General features: G+C 37.8%; 1 protein-coding gene across 8 annotated transcripts in view; it reads right to left on the minus strand.

Annotated features, from left to right (window-relative positions):
• LOC131684449 (GTPase-activating Rap/Ran-GAP domain-like protein 3) overlaps window positions 1-24674 on the minus strand; it is a 446130-nt gene that overhangs the window by 90474 nt on the left and 330982 nt on the right. For all 8 annotated transcript variants that reach the window (XM_058967345.1, XM_058967344.1, XM_058967342.1 and 5 more), the window contains 5 exons: window positions 20962-21048; window positions 6891-6972; window positions 6708-6826; window positions 6013-6244; window positions 5595-5693 (listed from right to left, as the gene is read on the minus strand). In XM_058967345.1, the coding sequence (XP_058823328.1) occupies window positions 5595-5693; window positions 6013-6244; window positions 6708-6826; window positions 6891-6972; window positions 20962-21048 (619 nt within the window). The remainder of the gene's footprint in view (window positions 1-5594; window positions 5694-6012; window positions 6245-6707; window positions 6827-6890; window positions 6973-20961; window positions 21049-24674) is intronic.

Here is a 24674-nt window from a genome sequence, read left to right on the forward strand (position 1 = left end):
CTAAGCGGTAGACGCTATGCATTTTCGGCAGCGGTGGCCGTGTGCGGATTTTTCGGCTACCAGCGCGGTGTCACAGAATGATTTGCAAAGTAGGTGGGTGGGGTGCTTTGGATTTAATTCAATACGGTGTGTGCTGCTTAAGAGTGTTGCGTTTGAAAAAAATATTTATTTTTATGCATGCGTGTGCGTTATAACTTGTTAATCCTTGTTTACGGCGCTTTGTAGCTGCGTAGGGTAAAGAGCCTATTGGTTTTCATGTTTCATATTACGGTGATATGTTTTTTATCAGTAAGGCATCTGACAACGTGCTTCTGTAGTTATTGCACTGTTCAGCAGCGTAGTATTTTATATAGGAAAGTACACTCAGGTTTCTTTACGCGTATTTTGAAATTTACGCGGTTTTCATCAACGCGTTTTTTTTAAATTTACGCGGTTTTCATTTACACGGCCTGTATCCCCTGCGTGAAAAATCTGAGCGTAATTGCATCGGAAACAATCAAATTCCCAGCAGAACTTTTTGTTTTCTAATTTCAAACACTTTTGTTTCGTACTGCACACAACGAAAAATTTTAAAACAGAACTTACCGTCCCAGCAGCAGTTTAAGCGGGTGTTCTTTTTCGATTCAAATTCAAGCCATGTCTTAAGCGTTACTGGACTCAAAATTGTTTTCCCAGTTTATCCAGTCAGAATATCTGTCCTACACTATGTATTTAAAACACAGTTCTAATTGCGTTTTAAAGTATACAACAAATAGAACGGTTGGGTATACTAATTTAAATTTTAAAATAAATCTGTTTTAAATTATGAAAGAAACCGCTGTACTGAAGATATAATTATGTCAGTCCTATTACCACATAAAACACCTATATAACATAAAACGCTGCAGAATTGGTTTAATAATACAATGTTTACACTACAGAGTTATAACACGTTTTAATAATTAGCAACAAGAAAAATGTCACCAAGATAGCATAAAAACCCGTTTTAACTGGTAGTGCGAACGTTGCATAACAATGTAATTTATCAAATAATTTCATTTTTTCCACCACTAATCGATCAAGAAATACTTAAACTTAAGATTGTTTACTTATGTTCATTAGTACATTATTGAAAATTTAAATGGAAAATAAAATATCATATTTCATGGAGAATCTGTATATTTCCGTTGGCGGGCGTGGGCTTCCTCATCACAGCTCTCAATATGGAACTTTTCTTTTGTATATTTTCTGGACAGACCTGCCTATTTTTACTAGATGGATCAGCCAAATAATGCCAATCACCTAGTGAGATACTTGATTAATTAATAGATTACCGTTAAAAGACCTTCAATAAATTATGTTTTGATGGGGAGGGTAAATTATGTTTTGATGGGGAGGGGCGAGTGAACAAGAACGCGAGTCGATATGTGTGATAGATAAAATTCATTTGCACACTCTTGAAAAAAGCTACATTTTTAATGTCACCGTAGTCGTGTCCTGTACACAACCCTTTAATTTTTTAGTTACATAGGCGTCAATATTCGCCACGCCGGCGCGCCGCCGCCGATAGGGTCCAACGGCGTGACGCCGCCAACGCCGCCGCCGCCGGCCAAATATGTCGCTTACGCCGCCGCCGATTAAAAATGCATCGGCGCACACCTCTAAACCAAACAATACGGTATGGTATTTAAGCCAAACCCACTGAAACTGGGGATGAATGAGTTAGAAGGGATTGAAAAGAGACACCCGTTGAGATTTTTAAACAGACCATTTTCAGCCCTTAAATACGCAATGTTATTTTAAAGCAATATTGCGAAAGCCATTTTAAAAATTAGCGCACGGGAGATCTCGTGACGATTGTTCTCATAAGTTTGAATCGAAAATAGTATAGTATTATGGTTGGTATACTGGAACCAATTATGCGCCTTAAAATAGTCAAATGACGCTTTAATGTATAGTAAAAACAATAAAAGTTATATCAGGAAAACCGTTTTTAACCCCTTCATGCTCATGTTGTTTATAAACAATAACGTTTTTAAACATCTATAGCTACTGATCTAGGCAAAATTTGTTCAGAAAAAAAAACAAGTAAAGCTAATAAATGTTACACTAACGGTTACAAGGATCATCTCTAGCACTGAAGTTATTGCAATTAGTCTGATTGCATTCCGATGGAGCAGTGCTACCAGGGAGTTTGCGTTGACGACGGAAAATAAAATATAACTTCGTTATGATGTAATATTATAGAAAACTAACAGATCTTATAAATTTAGACTGTCATTGGCTATGTTTTCCACGCAATTGGACTATTGCAAATATTTTAGGAGAATTGTATTGAGCATTTGAAAGTAAAAATTGAGCAGCTTCTAGAATTGCGAGGTATGCACCTATCTTCATGAAAAAAGGATTTTCGTGGTTTTGGACCCCACCCTTTTCAAGGAAAAATAGTTATGCACTCTGCACTAGAAAACCTGTTTTAATCCACCTAGAGGTGCAATTGTGCCTTTCTCATTTCTCCAAACTATGATTTAATAGCTGGTTCGTACAATATAACTTTATGGAAATGTCTTTCATTCTTATTACACTTGGTAAGTATATATAAGAGCACCTTTTTGCATTCATCGCGGTATCGGTTTGAATCGGAGTTTTCTATGTGATCGACCTCCACAACCCGTAACTCCGGTGCTGGAAGTCGGATGGAGATGGAATTTAATATCAGTTTCTGGGGACGCAACACCTTTCATTTGAGACTAAGTTGAGCAAATCTAGCCATTTTCGAGAAACCAATATAACCGTTATTCTGACTTTGGATGCTTCCGGATCCGTCGATGGTGGCCAGTGTGGCCAAAGAGACTTTGAATGACTGTTGGGGACCTAGATCTACAAATTCAACAGTTGTGTTTACATTTTGGAAAAAAATCACCTTTTTACATTCATCGCAGAATTCGTTAGAATCAGGATTTGCTGCGTGATCGTACGTATCACCCTGTAATTCAGGAACCAGAACTCGGATCCACACAAAATTCAACAGCAGCTGATGGACCTTTCATTTAAAATTAAGTTTGTCAAAATCGGTTCAGAAAATTCCGAGAAACCGATTTGGAAAAATCAACAAATTTTGTTTTGTAACCATACTCTTCAACTCGTAATTCGGAACAAGATGTCGGTTGAAAATGAAATTCAATAGCAACCTATGGGAATATTATACCTTTCATTTGAATCTTAGTTTGTAAAAATCGGTTCAGCCATCTCCGAGTAACCGATGTGGACATTTTGTTAACAAATCCGCACATACACACACATACATACACACATACACATACACACATACATACATACACACATACATACACACAGATATTTTGCGATCTCGGCGAACTGAGTCGAATGTTATATGAGACTCTGCCCTCCGGGCCTCGGTTAGAAAGTCGGTTTTTGGAGCAATTGCATAACCTTTCTATATAAGAAAGGCAAAAGAATAATATTTAATTAGCTTAATAAGCATGAGTTCAATGTTATCTTCATGTGATTATAATTTGCAAAGGTTGGTGGAATGCGTTTGAACGTGTAGGGAATGGGGGTTTAGTAGAGTGGGTGTGGAGGATGCGTCAGAAATCCTTCATCTTATTTCGGTATACGGGGTGGATGAAGGAAATCTGGGCGTGAGGGTGATCCAAGAAGAGGAGAGTGATGAAGGAGGGAGGTGTAAGGGCAAGGTGGGGAGGGGGGGAAGGGGCGGCTACGCAATACTCAACTGCATATTTTGCCTTCCATTTGAGACTTGGTTTGAGAAAATCGGTTCAGTCATCACCGATGAACCGATGTGACTTTAATTGTGGAATATGCCCGGAATTCCGGACTTCCGGAATCGTCGATAGTGGACAATATATTCAAAGAATGTTTGATTGGCAATCAGTGATCTAGATCTACCATTAGAAGTAATTTGGTGACCATTTCAATAGTTTTTAGCCTCTGAGGTATTACGATTGTACCGATTTATATGGGAAATTCCAGTGTATCCTTACTAACACCCCTGTAACTCCGGAAGCAAGAGTCAGAACAGAATGAAATTCAGCAGCAGTCAATGGCATTACTGTATCTTTCATTTGAAATCAAGTTTGTAAAAATCGGTAGAGAATTCCCACCTTTCAATGGGTGTGATATTAGCTTAGGAACTTGGCGGGTTCCCCGGGGGCGTCATGAACCGTCATAGGTGGCCAATGTGGTCAAAGCTGCTTTGATTGATCATTAGTGATCCAGACCCGCAAACTAGAGTAATGTTACATCAATTTTAATATGTTTTACATCATTTGAACATCATGGTGGTACCAGTTTATATGGGAATTTGCTGTGTGACCGCACTCTTCAACCCGTAACTCCGGAACCGGAAGTCGGATCAACTAAAAATTCAATAGCAGCTTATGGGAGCGTTATACCTTTCAGATGAAACTAAGTTTGCGAAAATCGGTTCAGCCATCTCTGAGAAAATTGTGTGAGTTTAAATGACACACACACACATACACACACACATACACACACACATACATACACACACACAGACATTTGCCGATCTCGACGAACTGAATCGAATGGTGTATGACACTCGGCCCTCCGGGCCTCGGTTGAAAAGTCGATTTTTACAGTGATTGCATAGCCTTTCTTTATATGAGAAAGGCAAAAAGATGGGCATGAAAGGAAGGAACATCCTAAACCTTTTTTTGTTGGAGACAAACCACTGCGACCAGTATTTAGATATATTGTGGTAAAGTTTACTTTTCAATTTCTTGTTAATGCGTTGTTCTACAACTGCATAGATGGTAGTCAAGCACAATATCGAAAAGGAAGATCTTTTTAAAATTAGAACCACATCTACAAAAAAGAGCTCATTTTAAACTGAACTAATGAAATTAAACTAATGAAACTAAAACATTTGGTTTAACTTAGCAAGCCAATGCAGGATGCACTATGCTATATGCGGAACATCACGCTTGACTAGGGGTTTGCTCAGGAACACAAATTGTATCTCCTATTTTTGGAACTAGCGTCAATCCGGCGCTAGCTTAGTCCTGTCACTAAGTTATTGTCGGATTCTGATGAGACCAAGTCGAAACGCAAATTCCATAACTAATTTAGTTATAAATTTTGTGCTCTTCACGCGCAAATATGGTTTTAAAAAAATTTCACCTTAACGGAGAAAAAATATTTTTTACCTAAATGGATCGGTGTTAAGTCAGACCGGACCAAGTCGCCAAAACCTCAAAAATGAGATAATGATAGCATTGGATAAAGAATTTCTTCAGTGACATTCGACACTTACCAGATTTGAAATATGTTACAATTAGCAAGAATTGTGGCAAAAATTAATCTCGAATTACAACGTAAAGGATGCTACGATTCAAACTTTAAACTCGTTTTTCTCGAAATCAATACAATGTCACTTTGTCCAGTCTGACTTAACACCGACCAATTGTTCTCCTAACTAAGGAGAAATATAGCATAGTGAAAAAAGGTAAATTTCATCAAAAATCTATGACCTGTGCCATACAGAATCTCTAGCAGAAAGAGTAAAATAATCAAAACCATCTCTGATAAGCATGCGGCAACACTTCACCTACCTTTTACATCCAGTCCGCCTCGATAGCGTTCCCAGTCCTTCAGGCGAATTTTTTCTCCTAACAGTTCCAGGAACTCGTCAAAGTCAGCACTACCATGCTCTGGATGAGGATGGAAGAACAGGAATAAATAAATTGAATATTGATTAGAGTTTTATCGCTACGTTTTTTTTTTTGCTGTACCCGCAGAGCTAGCAATACAAGCTAATGATGCCGGACTTCCCTCAAGCCTTGGTATTTATTTTCAATTTTCATATTTTTAAACTGTCCGCCTCGCGTGCCTTTAGGCTTAAAGCTGAGCTTTCTTTCTGATGTTTATTGCGGATAGCTTTAAAATTACAGCATATACCAGAGGACCAATCAACAATCCAAGCGCACTTGACTAATTTCCAATTCGATTATCCCATCCCGGAAATCTTACCGTTACTCAGCATCTCGTCGTCCAGCTTTTGGCCAACCTTCGTATATACGACGCCAAATTTGAAGTTTACCGAACCTTCCTGCTCCTCCAGCAGCAGTAAATCCTTTTGAATGTCGGCGGAGAAGACTTCCTTCGGGGATTTGCTGGCATCCATTAGGGAAAAGTTCGAAAGTATCTGCTTGACCGTTAGCTTCTGCTGTGGGTTGTACGATAAGGCCAGCTTCTGAGCTCCCTTTTGGGTATTCATGAAACAAGCGGAATGATGAGCATAATTTTAATAAGTTTTGATAACGGTCCAGGTAGAAATCGCAAGCGTAACTCCAAAACATAAGAATCATCTCTTCAGATAGGTTGTGAAATTTAGGAACGTTGATTGTATTCTGATTGGTTTATGGTTTCCATAACTAGTCCATCTTTATTTCTTAATTGTTTTCCTTTAACTGAGGCTCTCATACATCACAATTTATGATCAGAATAATTTGTAGTTAATATTAGGTACGTAATAGAAATTTTTTAAAAGAAAGTTGGTCTCCAAGTGCGTAATTTAATTGAGTTTTAAACTAGGCAGCATTTCAAATTTAAACTATACATAGGTTTGCTATATACGAATCCTTCAAAGTGTTACATGGATTAAAAAACAGTAGAAACCCAAACGAAAAAATGGGGATAAATATGGTAATTTATGCATTACTAACCTGCTTTCGGAACAGCATCACTCGGTAGAGTGGCATACATTTACTACCGGAATCCTGTGACACTATCGACAAAAAGTATGGATTTTTCTCCGTGTCCATCCCCACATAGTTTTGATGAACTGCAAATGAGAAGTCAATCATTTTTTTTTCACATTGACACAGTCGCGGCTACGGTTTACTTACGTTTCCCTAGGAAATATTTGAAATACCATCTCGTTTGATGTTCCGGATTCTCCAGGATTGGTGTACTGGGTGACCCGAAGACCTGAACGACGTAAGGATCGGAAAGCATGTAATGAAATAGATAATGGTGAGAGTTAATCATCAATTACAATATTTTTTTTCTATTTAGAATTGTGTCGGTCGATCATTACTGTAACGGGTGTTCAATAAAAAATGAGAATTTTTTCAGTCATTTAGTTAAAAAACAATTTTTTTTTCAATGAATTCAGTATTTTTTATAAAATTTATTATTCTTCAAAAAAAACGTCAATAAATAGTGAACAAGGGGCCCTGGTCAGCCGTACGACGCAACTTAGTCGCGATGTTCTCACAAGAGTGCTAGACGGCACTGACGTCCATCTTCCGGATACAATTCCGGATCCTGGTGGTCAACTGCTTCGTATTCTTGGCCCGCCAATTATTTTTGTACACTACATCCTCAATGGGACGGCATTGGGACAAAGTTGATCGGGTTCCTGTCTTTCGGCACGTACGGCCTCCTTTTCTGCTCGAGATACTACAGTGTCTTCTTGGCCTAATGGGAAAACGCCTTGTCCGACCAGAAGACGTACTTCCCATCCGCATGATGCATGAACGGCAGCAGAATTTTCTCAAGACACTCCTTCTGGTACACTTGTTGATTGATGGCTCGGCTTGAACCACGGTTTTGAAATCCCTCTGTCCGATATGGCGATGTACAGCATAACTTTTTTTCAAATTTGTCCTTGCTGTCGAACAGCTTTTTCAACGCTTTCCTCTTCTTCTCCGTCATTATCTTCGCCGGACGGATGCTACCGGCCTTCCGCTCCACGGTCAGGGATGCCATGATCCGGTACACTGTACTCACGGCCACGTTTTCGTCTCGAAAGGTGTCTACCGTAAACTTTTTTCCACGATGACCATGCGTTTCGTAAAACAGTACAACACGCTTGCGGAGTGCTTGCTTGCTGAAACCCCATAATAAACAATAAAACAATAAAGAGACAAGTAAGCGGCGGTTTCGAAATTATGTGATAGTGACGGTAAAAAGTGTATTACAATATTTATTTCAGTTTTCTTGATCTTAAAAGAGCATAACTCAGGAACGCCACCATGTATACATAATCTTATTTCGCAATTTATTTAAGCAACCCAATGAGCACGATAAATAGCTACTTGACTCGACTTTTTTTATTTTTCCTGATTTTAAATCCCATTCAGTGACAGAACAAAACAATAAATGCTCATATAATCCGAACCTGACGTACTAGAGACAAACGAAAAACGTAATTTTTCATCAGTTTGCTTCTATTTTCCCGAAATCCAATTGGTTTTTTTTTCTGCGGAACAGTGTTACCTCCTTAACTATTTATATTGTATTGAGCACCGACCAGATTTTCCCATATATCTTCTGAGCCAACGAAGCTTACATAATTTACCTCCTTTCAAGCTAAATTCTGCTAAATTAATTGCGTCTTCCCGCATCCAGTGAGGCCACCTAATGCATGAATAATCAGCTTCCAACAACTTTCACCCGTCTGAGCTACTTCTAAATATTCAACAGCCACCATCGTGCTGCTTCATTGGTTGTGGGTGGCTGTCACGATCAAGCATCACTCACTCTCACACCTAAACCGTATATCTGTAGCTTCCCTAAGTGAACCCCAATTCTTCGAGCCATCCGTAAAGCGGCGGCCATCTGGAATTCAACTAGCACTCGGCCAGAGATCGTGAAGCCTGATTGTGTTTACATTAATTGCGACTGATACGACGCAGCGCAGAACACACATGATTGCGGTGTACCGGGAGACGGACGGAAATTAGATTCTATATACCAACAAATAAGCACGTGCTATGGAAACCAATCTGCGGGCAGCTTTCAACAGCCGGTGGCAACATCAGTGTACATATAGTTCGGCAATAGTGCGCGGCCAAATTGGAACGTGATGTGGTGAACTTATGGTGGCGGGTTGTGGTGGTTTTGCGATAGCATGCTGACAGATCTGTTATCTTTCTGCAGAGCTTTCAGCGAACATGACGAGTTTTATGCTACTGAAAACGAATTTTCGCATTTGTTTAGCGGATTGTTGCTGTTGAAATGAAAACCCCAACATTCGTCGCGATTTTGCTTACCCCTTTCATGTCGGTTGTCTTATTTTCAGGGTACGTATATAGAAGATTTAAAACTATATATCTCTTGAAAATGTTGAGATAAAGAAATACAAAACATTTTTTATCAGAATAATTATTAGGATAAGACACTACACTATGAAAAAAGTAAAAGGTAACAACATATCATAATGGGTTCTATTTATGGTTCCATTGTACAACATTTTAGGCCAATTTTTTTTTTTTTATTCATTTCGTTTATTTGATAGGCACAAATGCGTTAGCTTGGCGGTGCCAAATTCTTTTGTTTTTACATTTTGTATATTTTAAAACTAGGAGGTTACAATGTTGAAATATTTTTTTTAAAAAGAAAAATTTTACAGCTATCTTAAGACTAGAAATAAGATTCTATATACAAGAGAGGGGGCGAAAGATTTTTTTTATGAAAAAAATTTAAAACAAGGAATTCAATAGTAATAATTTTTAGGAAATATTTACACTTATCTTAAAACTAACAATATAGTTTGGTACACAAAAGGGGGAACAAATATTTATGAGAAAATTCGCATGTGTTTTAAGACTAGGGATACAATTCTATTTACAAGATGGGGGACAATAGTTTTAACAAAGAGGTAAAATTACAACTATCTTAAAACTAGGAATACAGAATACAAATTTGAACTTTTTTAGCGGAGACTTATGCTTGGTCAAGATATTCAGAGGGCGGCTGTAGAAGCAGTTGTATCAAGGACAGGGGAGAGAAAGCGTAGATGGTGACCGGGAGAGAAGAGCAAAACTTGCAACTTTCGCTCAAACGGGAGATCAGCGAAAGATTACCGCCTCAGTCTAGTAGGTCGGATTGGCGGATGGTATTCTTCGGACCCGCGGGGAATCCTTCAAAAGTCATCGGACCTTGAGTCGCTCTCGCTTCAGTTTCCGTAGTGGTAAGTGCGACGGCGGTTACATAGTTGCAGTCTGGAGCTGATCGGTCCCACAAGGCAAGAGAAAGCTTCTAAAACGAGAAATAAAAAGAGAGGGGCTAAATTGGGATATTTGTCGTTTTTATGAAAGTATAAATAAGGGACATATAGGGGAAATCACGATTTGCCAGTATATCTCGGACTGGGACATTGGGTGGTCTACCTCGGGCCCGAAGGGAATCCTTTAACTGAGACCTGGCGTCCAAGTACCCGGCGCATACCCAGACAACGTGCTCGATGTCGTGATAGCCCTCGTCACAAGCGCACAGACTACTCTCCGCAAGCCCAATACGCCGCAGATGCGCATCCAAGGTGTAGTGGTTGGACATAAGTCGGGACATTACACGAATAAAATCCCGACCCACATCCATCCCCCTGAACCAAGGCTTCGTTGATACCTTTGGGATAATGGAATGTAGCCATCGTCCAAGTTCACCATTGCTCCACGAGGTTTGCCAACTGTTGAGTGTCCTCTGACGACAAATACTAAAAAATTCGTTGAAGCAGATTGGTCTTTCGTATATGTCACCATTTAATGCGCCCACCTTTGCTAATGAGTCGGCCTTTTCATTGCCCGGGATAGAACAATGAGAGGGGACCCAAACAAAGGTAATTTGATAAGATTTTTCAGATAACGTACACAAGGACTCCCGTATCTTCCCCAGGAAATATGGGAATTGCTTTTTGGGCTTCATCGCACGAAGAGCCTCGATGGAGCTGAGGCTGTCCGAAATGATGAAGTAGTGATCTGTGGGCAGAGTGTCGATGATCCCAAGGGTGTACTGAATTGCAGCTAACTCTGCGACGTAAACTGAAGCGGGATCATTGAGCTTGAATGAAGCGGTGATAGTATTGTTGAAGATACCGAAGCCAGTGGACCCATCGAGATTTGATCCGTCAGTGTAGAACATTTTGTCACAGTCGACTTCTCGGAATTTATTATAAAATATATTGGGGATCACTTGCGGGCGTATATGGTCCGGGATTCCACGAATCTCTTCCTTCATGGATGTGTCGAAGAATACAGTAGAATCAGAAGTATCTAGGAAACGAACACGGCTGGGAGTATATGAAGAAGGATTAATGCTCTGTGCCATGTAGTCGAAGTACAAGGCCATAAATCGGGTTTGAGAATTAAGCTCGACGAGCCTCTCGAAGTTTTCAATCACCAACGGGTTCAGAATGTCGCATCGGATGAGCAATCGAGATGAGAGTTCCCAAAATCGATTTTTTAGCGGAAGAACGCCCGCCAGCACTTCGAGACTCATCGTATGGGTCGAGTGCATGCAACCCAAGGCAACGCGCAAGCAACGATACTGGATTCTCTCCAGTTTGATGAAGTGTATGTTCGCAGCGGAGCGGAAACAGAAACACCCGTACTCCATCACCGACAATATCGTTGTTTGGTATAACCTGATCAGGTCTCCTGGGTGAGCACCCCACCATGTTCCAGTTATTGTTCGGAGAAAATTGATCCTTTGTTGGCATTTCTGTTTCAGATACCTAATGTGACATCCCCAGGTACCTTTAGAGTCGAACCAGACCCCGAGATATTTAAATGTGAAAACCTGGTTGATCGTTGCACCCATTAATAGAAGCTGGAGTTGCGCCGGCTCACGCTTCCTAGAAAAAACAACCAACTCAGTTTTCTCCGTGGAGAACTCAATACCCAGCTGAAGAGCCCAAGCAGACAAATTGTCCAAGGTATTTTGTAATGGTCCTTGCAAGTCGGCAGCTTTGGGCCCTGTAACAGAGACCACGCCGTCGTCTGCAAGTTGCCTTAGCGTGCATGAATTGGCAAGACAATCGTCAATGTCATTCACGTAGAAATTGTAGAGCAGGGGACTTAGACATGAGCCCTGGGGAAGACCCATGTAGCTAAATCGCGATGTTGTTAAATCGCCATGCGAAAAGTGCATGTGCTTTTCACACAACAGGTTTAGCAAAAAGTTATTTAAAATTGGCGAAAGACCATGCTGGTGCAGCTTCTCTGACAGAATGTTGATAGAAACTGAGTCAAAAGCCCCCTTAATATCCAAGAAGACTGATGCCATCTGCTCTTTGTTAGCATAGGCTATTTGGATTTCTGTAGAAAGCAACGCAAGGCAATCGTTCGTCCCTTTGCCTTTGCGGAAGCCAAATTGTGTATCTGACAGTAAGCCATTTGCTTCAACCCAATTGTCGAGGCGAAACAAGATCATTTTCTCGAACAACTTCCGAATACAGGACAGCATTGCAATCGGCCGATATGAGTTGTGGTCGGAGGCTGGTTTTCCTGGTTTTTGGATGGCGATGACCTTCACTTGCCTCCAGTCATGAGGGACAATGTTACCCTCAAGAAACTTGTTAAATAAATTCAACAAGCGCCTTTTTGCAGTGTCAGGTAGATTCTTCAGCAAGTTGAATTTGATTCTGTCTAACCCTGGGGCGTTATTGTTGCATGATAAGAGAGCAAGTGAAAACTCCACCATCGAAAACGGTGTTTCGTTCGCGGTATCGTGAGGAGACGCGGCGCGGTACGTTTTCTGTACCGGGACAGAGTCCGGACAGATCTTCTTGGCGAAAGCAAATATCCAACGGTTTGAATATTCCACGTTCTCGTTGGTACTATTACGGTTACGCATACGTCGAGCCGTACCCCAAAGAGTGCTCATCGCTGTTTCTCTCGTTAACCCGTCGACGAACCGGCGCCAATAACTACGTTTTTTGGCTTTCATTAGACTCTTCATTCGCCTTTCTAACGACGCGTACTGTAGATAGCTAGCGGGTAACCCGTCTTCCCGGAAGGCCTTATATGCAGTGGACTTTTCCGCGTACAGCTCTGAGCACTCTTTATCCCACCACAGGGTGGGAGACCGTCCATGGGTATTCGCGCTGGGTACTGGTTTAGTCTGAGCTTGATTCGCACTGTCGAGAATCAAGCCAGCCAAAAACCTGTACTCTTCCTCCGGAGGAAGTTCTTGAGTGGATTCGATTTTAACGGATATCGCGGTCGCGTAACTCTTCCAATCAATGTTCCGTGTGAGGTCATACGATACATTGATTGTTTCCGATGGTCTTGAACCGTTAGCAATTAAAATCACGATAGGCAAATGGTCGCTACCGTGGGGATCAGGGAGATTTTAGGCCAATTGACTAAGAACCGACAACCTGCATTGCATTTCAAATTTCTATGGGAATTATTAAGGAAAATTCTTTTTTCCATTTTATTTTTATATTGTAAGCACCGCTATAAAATGTGTAGTGATGTACCAAATCGGATATTTCACAATATTGTGAAAAAATATATGGTTGTTTCCCGGCAACAATATTCTTTTCAATGGAAGAGTGGGTTATGATTGCAATTGTTTGATATTTTAATATTCTAACATTATTGTAAACATTGTATGGGACAATTGAAGAATGCCAAAATCACTTTCTTTCAACACGTTACTCGTTTTTAAAATTATTCTCTGTAAAAGTTTTTCTACTTTCATCCGTGAGTAGGTTATCATTAAATTATGAGTATATAATTACATACTAGACTGCCCAAAAAAATAAAGAATTTTTGAAAACTCAGTCGGCCCACACCTCAGTCGATTTCGAGTCCCACCAGCAGCACTTGAAGCAAATCGGATAATTCAAGCTACCGGACCAGCGTGCCTGAAGTTTGTATGAGATTTTTCGACAAATTACAAGGAGAAAACCCACTAGCTTGCATTTTCGCCGTTAGGTGGCACTGTACGCATCGTATTATCGCTATAAATGAAAACAAGAAAGATAATTTAATTGTCTACAACTTTGTCGAAGACTACTAGCGAATCCGGCTTTGTTAAAAGAAGTTATTAAACTTTAACCGAAGTGATGTCTGAGTCAGTTTTGCATGGGGCCTAGCTTTGCATGGTTGTGTATCAGTACTCGATTTTCGCGAACTAATCCTTAGGTTTAGCTCAATAGTATGTTCAGAAGAATTATAGCATATAATACGAGGTATGTTTTCGTTAGATAATTTTAGTTCCACCTGTGACTGTATAAAGGGCGCCAACACTAACTTTTCGTAGAAGAGAGATAGAATAGCGAAATGATCGGAAGAATTATTGAAAAATATCTGTTCTACAACTTTGTGGAAGACACCTAATTTCTATCTCTTTCCGTTGAAAAGTTAGTGTTGGCGCCATCTATGTGGTCACAGGTGGAACTAAAATTTTCTAACCAAAACATAACTCGTATCATTTGTTACAATTCTTCTGGACATACTATTGAGCTAAACCTAACCATTATTTCACAAAAATGTATAGTTCGCGAAAATCGAGTACTTATACACAACCATGCACAATTAGGCCCCATAGAAAACTGACTCAGACATCACTTCGTTAAAAGTTTAATAACTTCTTTTAACAAAGCCGGATTGACTAGCAGTCTTCGATAAAGTTGTAGACAATTAAATTATCTTTCTTGTTTTCATTTATAGCGATAATACGATGCATACAGTGCCACCCAGCGGCAAAAATGCAAGCTAGTGGGTTTTCTTTATGTAAATTGTCGAAAAATCCCATACAAACTTCAGGCACGTTGGTCCGGTAGCTAGACTTATCCGATTTGCTTAAAAATTGGTCCAAATACTCCTGGTAGGACCCGGAATCGACTCAGGGGTGAGCCGATAGGGGTCATTTGTTCCTGTCATTTTATTACATACTCAAATTCGTTAGAATAAATTTTCTCACATCAAACTACACGGGACAGCAAATAAACAATCCGACGATCTAAAGCACAATTTGCGAACAATGTCGTTTTTTAGAAAGTACCAATGTACGGTAAATGCGCAATACATGAAGCAGAATATTTAGTAAATAAAGTTGATGAAACGACAAAACCTTTTTTGGCAGGGTGAAACTTCGAATTGAATATTCAGAAAGATGGAATTTTCCCGGTGAGACATTACTAGCTATGTGGATAAACAATCAGATTGGAAGAACAGCTATAACCTTTTTAAAGACATTCTTGCACAGTTGGAAAGTTATTAAGCATTTTTTGGTTTATAATTACAGTTTAACCCTTTCATGCCTAACTTTTTCCTAGCATAAGTGGGGTTTCAAAACTATTTATCCTTAAAACTGTTGCGGTATCGAAACACGAAAAACTTGTTTTGATCAAGATTGTAGCTTTTTTGCAGTGCTAGAAGCTGTCCAATTTTTACCTTCTGATATTCAATACAATTATCCTTGCAATAATCCAATTACTTGGGAAAGGTAATAAAAAACAGTCGAAATTGATAGGTTGTATCAGTTTTCAAAGATATATCAAGACAACGACGATATACCAAAATTTAATTTTGCCCTGTTAACTTACATTGTCCCTGGCAGCACTGCACAAAAGGAATCCAACCATATTAATTGCAATATCTTCAGTTATGTGGAGGTGGATATAACTGTTAATGCTTAAATGAAAGATAATAATCGCAATTGTTGGTCTTACTTGTGTTGGTGAGCAAATAGTGCCTAATGGAAAAAAGTTTTTGTTTATAAAAACATGGGTATGAAGGGGTAAATACTTGTGGTCATGATGTCATGAATATGAAAAAATATTTCAAATTCTTGATTTTTGAGGTTCTCGGAAAACCTTGGATTTTTTCAAATTCTTTCAAATTTACTTAAATTATTTGAAATTTTGAAAAATCGTATGGCACCGTTAAAACATTTCAAAACCATTTAAAATCATTTTACAAAGAAAATAGACATCCCTAAACATTTCAAAATCATTGACAAACTTCCAGAACAATAAAAAAATATCTAAACTTTGAATTTCTATCGGAATCTAATAAAATATTTCATAATTTTCCAAAATTTTGTATGATCTGTCAAATATTTCCGAAATCTTTCAAAATTTCAGAATATTTTTCAAAATTATTCAAATTTTTAACAATCTTCGAATTTCATATATTTTACAAAATATATAATAAATTATTAAAACACTTCAAAATAATTAAAATTTTGCAATAATAAGCATTCAAAAAGTTAAAAGTAAAATATGTTTCAAAGCGTTTCAGAAATTTCCAAAAATATTGAATCCCATAATTTTTTTTTAACTTCTGTAGTCTACTGAATTTTTGCAGAAATCTTCATTTTAATTCAAAAATCTATTATTTTTTTTAAATCCGCTGAGCTTTCCGTGTGCATCTAAAATCTTCCGAAAGCATTTTAATTATTCTGAAATTAATGAAATATTCTGATTCTTTAAAATTTTCTGAAAGCACCCTCGATTGATTGAAATCAGCTAGCATCATCTCATACATTCTCTAATTGTTTTAAATTTTCTGAAATCATTTTAAATCTTCTCAAATCTTCTGAAATTATCTGAAATCTTCTGAATTATTTTGAAATCTTATGGAATTTTCTTAAATCTTCTGAAATCTTCTGAATCCTCTGAAATCTTCTGTCTTCTACTTCTCCTTAAATCTTCTGAAACCCAATTAATCCTCTTAATGGGTTATATATGTTGAGGTCGGCCAAAAAATCAAAAAAGTATCCTTCTATCGTAAAGTTCAGGCTTTTTAAAATGTTATCTAAAAATTTTATAGAGATCGGAGCAGTAGACGCTAAGTTATAGCGTTTTTCATTTTCCTCCCTTACGGAAGCGTGGCATATACTTGAAACTTTTAACGCGATTATTTTCCCAAAAACGTCTTCGCGGTGGCTACGATTACCGAAAAAGTTTTCAACCGATTTCAAAACTTTTTTTTGCTTGTTCGTAATTTAACTGCCGTGTCCTTGAACGATTTCATTTTTTCGTTAAAATTTTTGTATTAATGTTATGAATTTTTTGATAATTTTTTTCAGGTGAAAATAGTATTTTTTTAAATCGTCCCTGTTTCCAAAAAGAAGATAATTTTTTTAAATCAATCGTTCAAGGACACCACAGGTACATATACCAATGATTTTTTTTTTAGTTTGATGCTTTCAGTTGAGCTGTTGGACTGGAATCGTAGTCACGGAAAAACTCTTTGAAAAAACGAGTTTTGCAGAAATTGCTATAACTTCGACAATTATTGATATTTTTTATGTTCTCAAGTAGATTTTGCAAATTGAACATAGTACTACGCTAGACGTATAACAAGTATTTCATCAAAATTTGGCTACGCACCTTTACAAAATTTCAAACTTTTCCCTTTTTTCCCGCATCTCAACATATATAACCCCTTAAGACAGATGCCTTCAGTTTAATTCCACTATAATAATAATGAAAAACAGTTGCATTTCACCACCAATCAGAATTTCATCTGAAATCATCTTTAATATTTTTGAATCTGTTAAAATCTTTCTTAAGGGGGGGGAGGGGGGTGCAAAGTTTTCAGCGTGAAAAAAAACAATTCTTTTGCGATTTTTTTCAGAACTTTGCGTAAAGCGAATTGATCAAAACTTTTGTACATTATAGTATATCATTTCAATAATATGCTGTAATTTTTTTATGCAAAAATATTGACAAACGACTTAGCGACGAAGCTTTTTGTAGAACGTATCTGGAAAAACATGATTTGCGGTGTTCAGTGCCATTCCAAAACTACTGAACCGATTTCTTTCAAACTTTGCATACATATTCTATGTTAAAAATACCTAACTCCTACTTTGAGTTTTTGAGATACATTTTCAATTAAGCGGGTTTTTTACTCATTTCTTTTTCTGACAGCTACTCGTCAAGTTTGTTCCGTAAATACCCATACTGTTGAGGTGCGGGTTATAAGGAGTCTTCCAGACCCAACTCTTCCATCTTTGCAAAAGCCTTCTAAGTCAAAAGAACTTTTTGCAAAAATCTTGTTAATTGCGAAATCTTCAAAAAAATATCCAAGATCTTTGCAGTGGGTTTTGTACGCGAATTTTCCAATTACCACGACATCTTTACGCGGATTTAACGGGGTCTTTCACGCAGATTTTCCAATTGACATAGTTTTTACGCGGTATTCCAATTAATGAGGTTATATGCGCTGATTTTCCAATTACCGCGGTTTTTACGCGTTTTTTACGTGATACGTACCCCCCGCGTAAAAAAACCTGGGTGTAAGGCTAACAATAAACACCACAATCCTTCTCGAGTTGCTCATTCCTGAACAGGCACTATTAAAAGCCACTTCTAACGAGGAAAACAGACGCCACTCGATTTCTTCATTGCCAAAGATCGCACTGGGATAAGTTACCCTATCTTTATTAGTCAAATTCAATTTTCGAACCCAAACCCGACCCGAACCCGAGAGCTTGAATATTGAAAAACCCGAACCCGACCCGAGCCCGAAATTGAAAAACCCGAATCCGACCCGAGCCCGATCACTGTAAAATAGCAAAACCCGAACCCGTGAATGAAAAGTTTGTAAAACCCGAGCCCGACCCGAACCCGATAATTTCGAAATTTAAAAACCTGAACCCAACCCGAAGCAGAAAATTTATAATTTGGGAAACTTGATCTGAACCGGACTTGTTAACCCTTAAATGCATTAAATTCCTTTTTACTTTAGTACTCATTCTTCGGTATGGATATAATATTTACCTCTTGTTGAGGCTTTATATCACAGAATTCGGTATGTTGCCAAATGGCAACAGTATGCATTTAAGGGTTAATAGGGAGAATCAACCAAATATTCCGAAGATTTTTAATTATTGGCACCCGAGCTGGATCCAAGGTTCATCCAAAAGAATCTTCCAAATGAATTATAGAATCACTCGAATCAGCAGTAGGACCATATGCGTTCCGTTACATCTGCCTATGGCAAAACGAATTACTGTCGAAAGGAATTGGCATTTATATTTACCGTCGAATTTGTAATATTCTGGAAAACTTATAAATCGTCGATATCGTGACCTGAAAGTAGGATAAATCAATGGCTAACGCATTGGAACGCAAGATGATGAGAGATTCAAACAACCTTGCCCGTCGTACTTAACAAAAAAAATATTTTTTCATCGAAAACCATTCCTGCAGGAGTAGTTTTGTATAATTTATTATATGTATTAAATCGCATAGAGATTTTAGATGCGATGCACTTCTTGTTGAATGCTCTCTTATGAGTACTCGTTTAAAAAAAGAAAACAATTCGAACAGTTTGCGAATCTGAAGATTGAAATAATGTTATACATGAAAAACCTGTTTTAATCCACCTAGCGGTGCAATTGTGCCTTTCTCAAACATGAACACGGTTTCTGATAAGGCGAAGCCGAAACGCAACATAGTATGAAATAAGGATTTGTGCCCTCCTGTACAAAGACTGGTTTTTACCAACAAATTTTCACCCTAGTGAGAAATTTTGATTTTTACCAAATTTTCCTCCTTAGGGTGAAATATAGCATAATGAACACGAGAATTTTTGCGTTTCAAAGGTGGTAAAATTTAGTACGGTTATATGTGTCATCCATTCGTATAACGAAGTAAAGTTAAAGACTATAAAAAGAGACAGGATGTTGCGCATAGACAACAGGTCAAGACACTGTTGGGTATGATCTGTCCAAAGCCCGAACTCGACCCTAATCCGATAATTCCAAATTCGAAAAATACGAACCCGACCCGAACCCGAAAATTTAAAATTTCAAAAACCCGGACCCGACCCGAACCTTAGAAATTCAAATTTGAAAACCCGGAACTCTACCCGAACCCGAAAAGTTTAAATTTACAGAATCCCAACCCGACCCGACAACCCGTCGCACAGTGTCGCCTAGTCGGACAAAACCTCAAAATTTTATTTTAGATTTTTCATGATTTACCCTTTTTTCTGTTTCTTAACAGGTTGAATAGAGTCTTCTCAAAATATTAAGTCCCGAGGACGAGAGTTCGATTTTTTACAGAACTTCAAGTGTGAAATAGATGATGAATTCTGAGGAAAACTATTTTCAAACCTAAGTTATTCAAATGAATATATCTTTTTAGTTAAGATTCCTATTGGGGTCAAACTGATTTCATTTGAAAGGTTATTCGCTGGACTTATAGCTGCCATTCGATTTAGTCGATACAAGCCTTTCTTCTCGTACAGACATGAAAATCAAATAATAAACCGTGCAATTATTTAAAGTTAAAATATTCAAAGTTGCTGTACTTTTTTTTGAAACTGTTCGGAAAGATCGCTTGTTGTTCACGATACTTGAAATTTAGTGTACTTTCCGAAAATGAATATCTTGTTTTGCCCCTTTTTGCCCCGAGGTATGAAAAAGGTGATTTTTCATGATACGTCTGAAGGAGACGCATGGTAGCCTTTGACTACCCAGGGTTCGTAATATAATTTATAGATGTGTCTTATCATTATCAACAATTGAAAAAATGTGTATTCTGCTAAAAAATTCACCGCGCCTAATTTTTTGAAAATTAATTTTCGGAAATAGTGCACTTTATATTCGTAAATGTTGAATTTTCGAACCACCCTAAGTGCCAAAATTTTGAGGCAATAAAAAAAACAAAAGATAAACAAGAAATATGAATTCAGCGTCACAACACTACCCTAATGTGAAGTTTTTATCAAATTCGGACCACTTTTGAGGTTTTGTCCAACTTGGAAGGTGATCACTGTGCGTCGGGTTCGGTTCTGGTCCGAGTTTCCGTTGTGCCCGCCCTTCGAAATTATTCTGTAGTATTTTTTACTTATTTATTAGAACCACCTACTATATATAGTAGTTTGGGCTGTATTGAGTTACTGAAACACGGAGTGAAATTTTCACTGGTCTGAACGATGGAGTTCTAATTGTTGTTAACAATTCTACCCATTCAACTCCATTATTGATATTTCATTCATTGCAAACACGGTATGTTGAATTAATTATATCTGTGATGTAATGTTTAATAATATTTATCGAAACACCTATTCAGTTTGAAGGTTATCTTAGTTCAATGGTGCAAAGGGGCACTGAGGAACCCCCAGACTGCCCTGACCACCACATCAGAATAGAATCATACATGAAAATACGATTTCACTGGGTTCATTTAGTTACACTCATAAACTTTAAAAAATGTCTTACCTCATCCTTCTCCGCTAACGATTCACCGTTTTCTAGCCGAAACCGTCGACAATTTGGGTCCAGCCCGTTGATTTCCGATTGTGGAAGCTGGAAGAAATAAGCACAAGAAGACAATGAAACCTTACTGCTTCTTGTGTTGTAACACTAAACGATATCGTCGTTCGATTGTGCTCCTGTGTAATAAAATGTTCGATATTTGCGGAACCGATTGTGCCACGGAACAAATGAGTACATGAACGACGATTCATAGCATAAGCTAGAAATCATCATCTCCTCTAATGTCGCAATTACAGCATAGATCATCGTTAAGTTCCCCCAACACAGTGCAATAAAGAAACCGACCCAACGGGTAGCAAATACACATGAGGCAGATCCCCCTTCCTGATTTCTAATGACTAGGTAGATGGGAAAGCATCTGCAGAGGAATGTGAATAATTTAAAACATTGTCGTAATTGTGCTGCTTTTTCGTTCCGGAAAAGTGTGGTTCGTTTCACATGAAAAACTGACAGGTTGCTCTAAATTAATTTCATGAGAGGTGATACAAACCGTGAGACCTTTGAGTTTAATATTTAATTTACACGGACAATCTTTTCAATTGCAATTATCGTTAACTTTGGTCCCTACTAGGAAGAACAGCTTTCGTTGCTAGTTTCAGGCTACTTTATCATTCATTTGTAGGTATAGGCCATGGCTCGGAGCAGGCATAGTGTAATTGGTAAATCGATTGCTTTGAACGTAACCAACCTGGATTCGATTCCCAATCCCGTGCATAGAGTTAGAATTTTTTTTTTTTTTTTCTATCAGAGATTTTTTATAACCTGAAAACTGAGGAGAATGACCCTAAGGTTAAAACCTCCATAAACAAAGTGAAAAAATATCTTTTGGTGGATCTTACATGCACCGTATAAATTGTAAATAACAGAAGAAGGAATCCACTCGGCATTTCGAGGCATATTTTTAAATTAGTTATGGAGTTTGCGTTTCAACTTCGTCTCATCAGAATCCGACACTCACTAAGTGACAGGACTAAGCTAGCGCGGGAGTGACGCTAGCTTCAAAGTCGATTTTTTAAGTAATATGGGCCTGGACAAATACGATTTTTTAAAACAATTTTTCTAAATTTCCCCTTATTTAAACATAATGACATTCGAAATGTATATATTCAAAAATAAATTATCCTATCATAAAAATGGAACAACCCATGCATTCCAAATTTTCCTTGAATTTTGTGACCATATTGCGTATGGAGTCGCTATCTTGCTTTGGCAAGATAAATTAAGTTCGACTTAATTTTGCATACTACGATAATCCCACTAATAAATGTTATACACGTTCACTTAAAAGCGTTTCATTCTTCGTCAAGTTTACCCAACGATTGCATCAATCGTCTACCTCACCGATAGAAGCACGAACTCTTGTATGAATTTTTAATGACTGCATCCGCTGTGTCCTCCAGCTCGCTTTCTTTGAATATCCATGAGCCAAAATCAACAGAACAAGCTCGTTTAAAATTCTTCTCGCGAACAGCAGCAAGTGCACTTCCCACGTCGCTGCACTGAACACCAATATGGTAGCCAGCAGCACGAAACGGACTGTCAAAGTCCAAACAACTAGTACGTAACTATTGTTACAGTTTTCGCCCACTGTACACACTAGCGAATGCTGGCAACACCTTGGGAAAACGGAGGAACATTCTATCAAAAAAAAAAATGGAATATTTGATAGGTTGGACCAATTCGATGTGAACGAATGAAGCATAAACGTTCCCACCCACTTATTCTAGAAGAGCTTCTACATGCTAGATGAGAAAAGATCACATAAAAATAGTATGGTAAGCAAGTCAGTTTGAATAATTCAAAATAAAAGAAGTGGAGTTAATACGAGCTCATTGTCAATTATTGGTAAAAATTATCTATGTATGTATTTTTGGGACATTGCAAACCCTGTTTTAATCCAGCTAGAAGTGCAAATGAACTTTTCTCATTTATTGATTAATGACTTGTTATGTTCAATATAAGCTTGAAAATGTCATGCATTGCTATTACACTTCTTATTTACCGCATGCGGTACTGTTTGTGACGAATTTCGCGCCAACTCGAACAAATGTTGGCAGCACCTTCTCAGATTTTAATGAAACTTTCTGTATATGAAGACTTTGTCACAAAAAGCCACTTTGCATACTTTGTTTTTCCAAAAATGATCTAGCCTGTCTTTTGAAAAGGGCCTAACTTTTATTACCAATTTTTTACATTTCTTATAAAAGAAATGTATAGAATTCGCTCAAACTTTCAAGATTTTTTCCGAGGCCCGGAGGGCCGAGTCTTATATACCAATCGACTCAGCTCGACGATTTGGGACAATGTCTGTGTGTGTGTGTCTGTGTGTGTGTATGTAACGGACAAATTCTCATTCGTGTTTCTCAGCAATGGCTGAACCGATCTTATCCAAACCAATTTTAAATGAAAGAACTAAAAAACAGTATGAATGTTATTAATTTGTTTTTGATTCTGATGTTTAGTTTCCAAGATATGAATGTTTGAATGCGTAAAAATGGCGTTTTTTGCAGTTTTTTTTAAATTATCTGCCGAAATTGACTATATAGGTTACCAATTTATATGTTTTTAGACAGCTTTAACGAATACCTTTCGAACAAGCTATAGATTGTTGAAATCGGACTATTATCAAAAGAGATATTTAACATTAAATGCGAACGAAAGATTTTTATCATTTCCCATTGCCAGAAATATGACCAAAAACATGTAATCTATTATTATCGCCAAAACGGCTTATTTTAGGTCAATAGTATCTTCAGAGAATTTAATGGAGGTAATATGCGCTTTCGTTTGGTATTGTGGTTTTGCTGATTAATCCCCCTATGAGTGAGATATTTTCACAAATTTTCTTGGAAGTGATTATATCGAAATGATGCCTTCAGAAAATTTGTAGCTCTTACTTTTGCGAATAACTTTACTAATGACTTTAAATATCTATTTTGAATACTTTAAAAGTTATGGCTTGTTGTTTGTTGATTACTCTTTGTCGCCTATTTATTGTTCAATATAGTAATAATCCATTGAAATAAGCTAAACATTATTTCGATAAAACGAATTTTGTATTTCATTTTACTATTTACAACCGCTAGAAATAATCACCGAACGCTTCCAAGTTGTATGGAAGGAACTTGATAACTTATCAGTACAAAAATGTTCATTTGTGCGAACCTTCTGACTGCAATTTTTCTAACTTATAACCATCGGATCGATCTGAAACATATCGGAAAATGAAAAGCGAAATAAATAACTCCAAGCAACGGCGTAGCTAAGAGAAGGTTTTGGGGTTTAAAACCGTACTACACCCCCCCCCCCCACCACACCAAAAAAATTATTGGATTGAAGTTGAAAATTTATTGATGCTGACTGATTTAATTCAATACTACAATAACAATTATCTGATCCGTAGATTGATAACCTGTTGTTGTAAACGTCATGAGGACTTTTGATAAATTGTCGGAATGGGGTCCTGATATGTAACTGATCTATTGGTCTTGATTTCACAGTTGTCTAATAGCATCAATATCAAATTCCTGCCTGAAAACATTCCAATAGAAAATTCCAGAGTTCTGTAATCAATCATAATTCTCAGATTTATTTTCAAATTGATCTCGTTTTTGTAGAGATGTACTGTAATAAGGGTCTTTATTTAATAGGAAGCG

Source organism: Topomyia yanbarensis, chromosome 2 (genome assembly GCF_030247195.1).
Source record: "Topomyia yanbarensis strain Yona2022 chromosome 2, ASM3024719v1, whole genome shotgun sequence".
In the NCBI taxonomy this organism is placed as follows: Eukaryota; Metazoa; Arthropoda; class Insecta; order Diptera; family Culicidae; genus Topomyia; species Topomyia yanbarensis.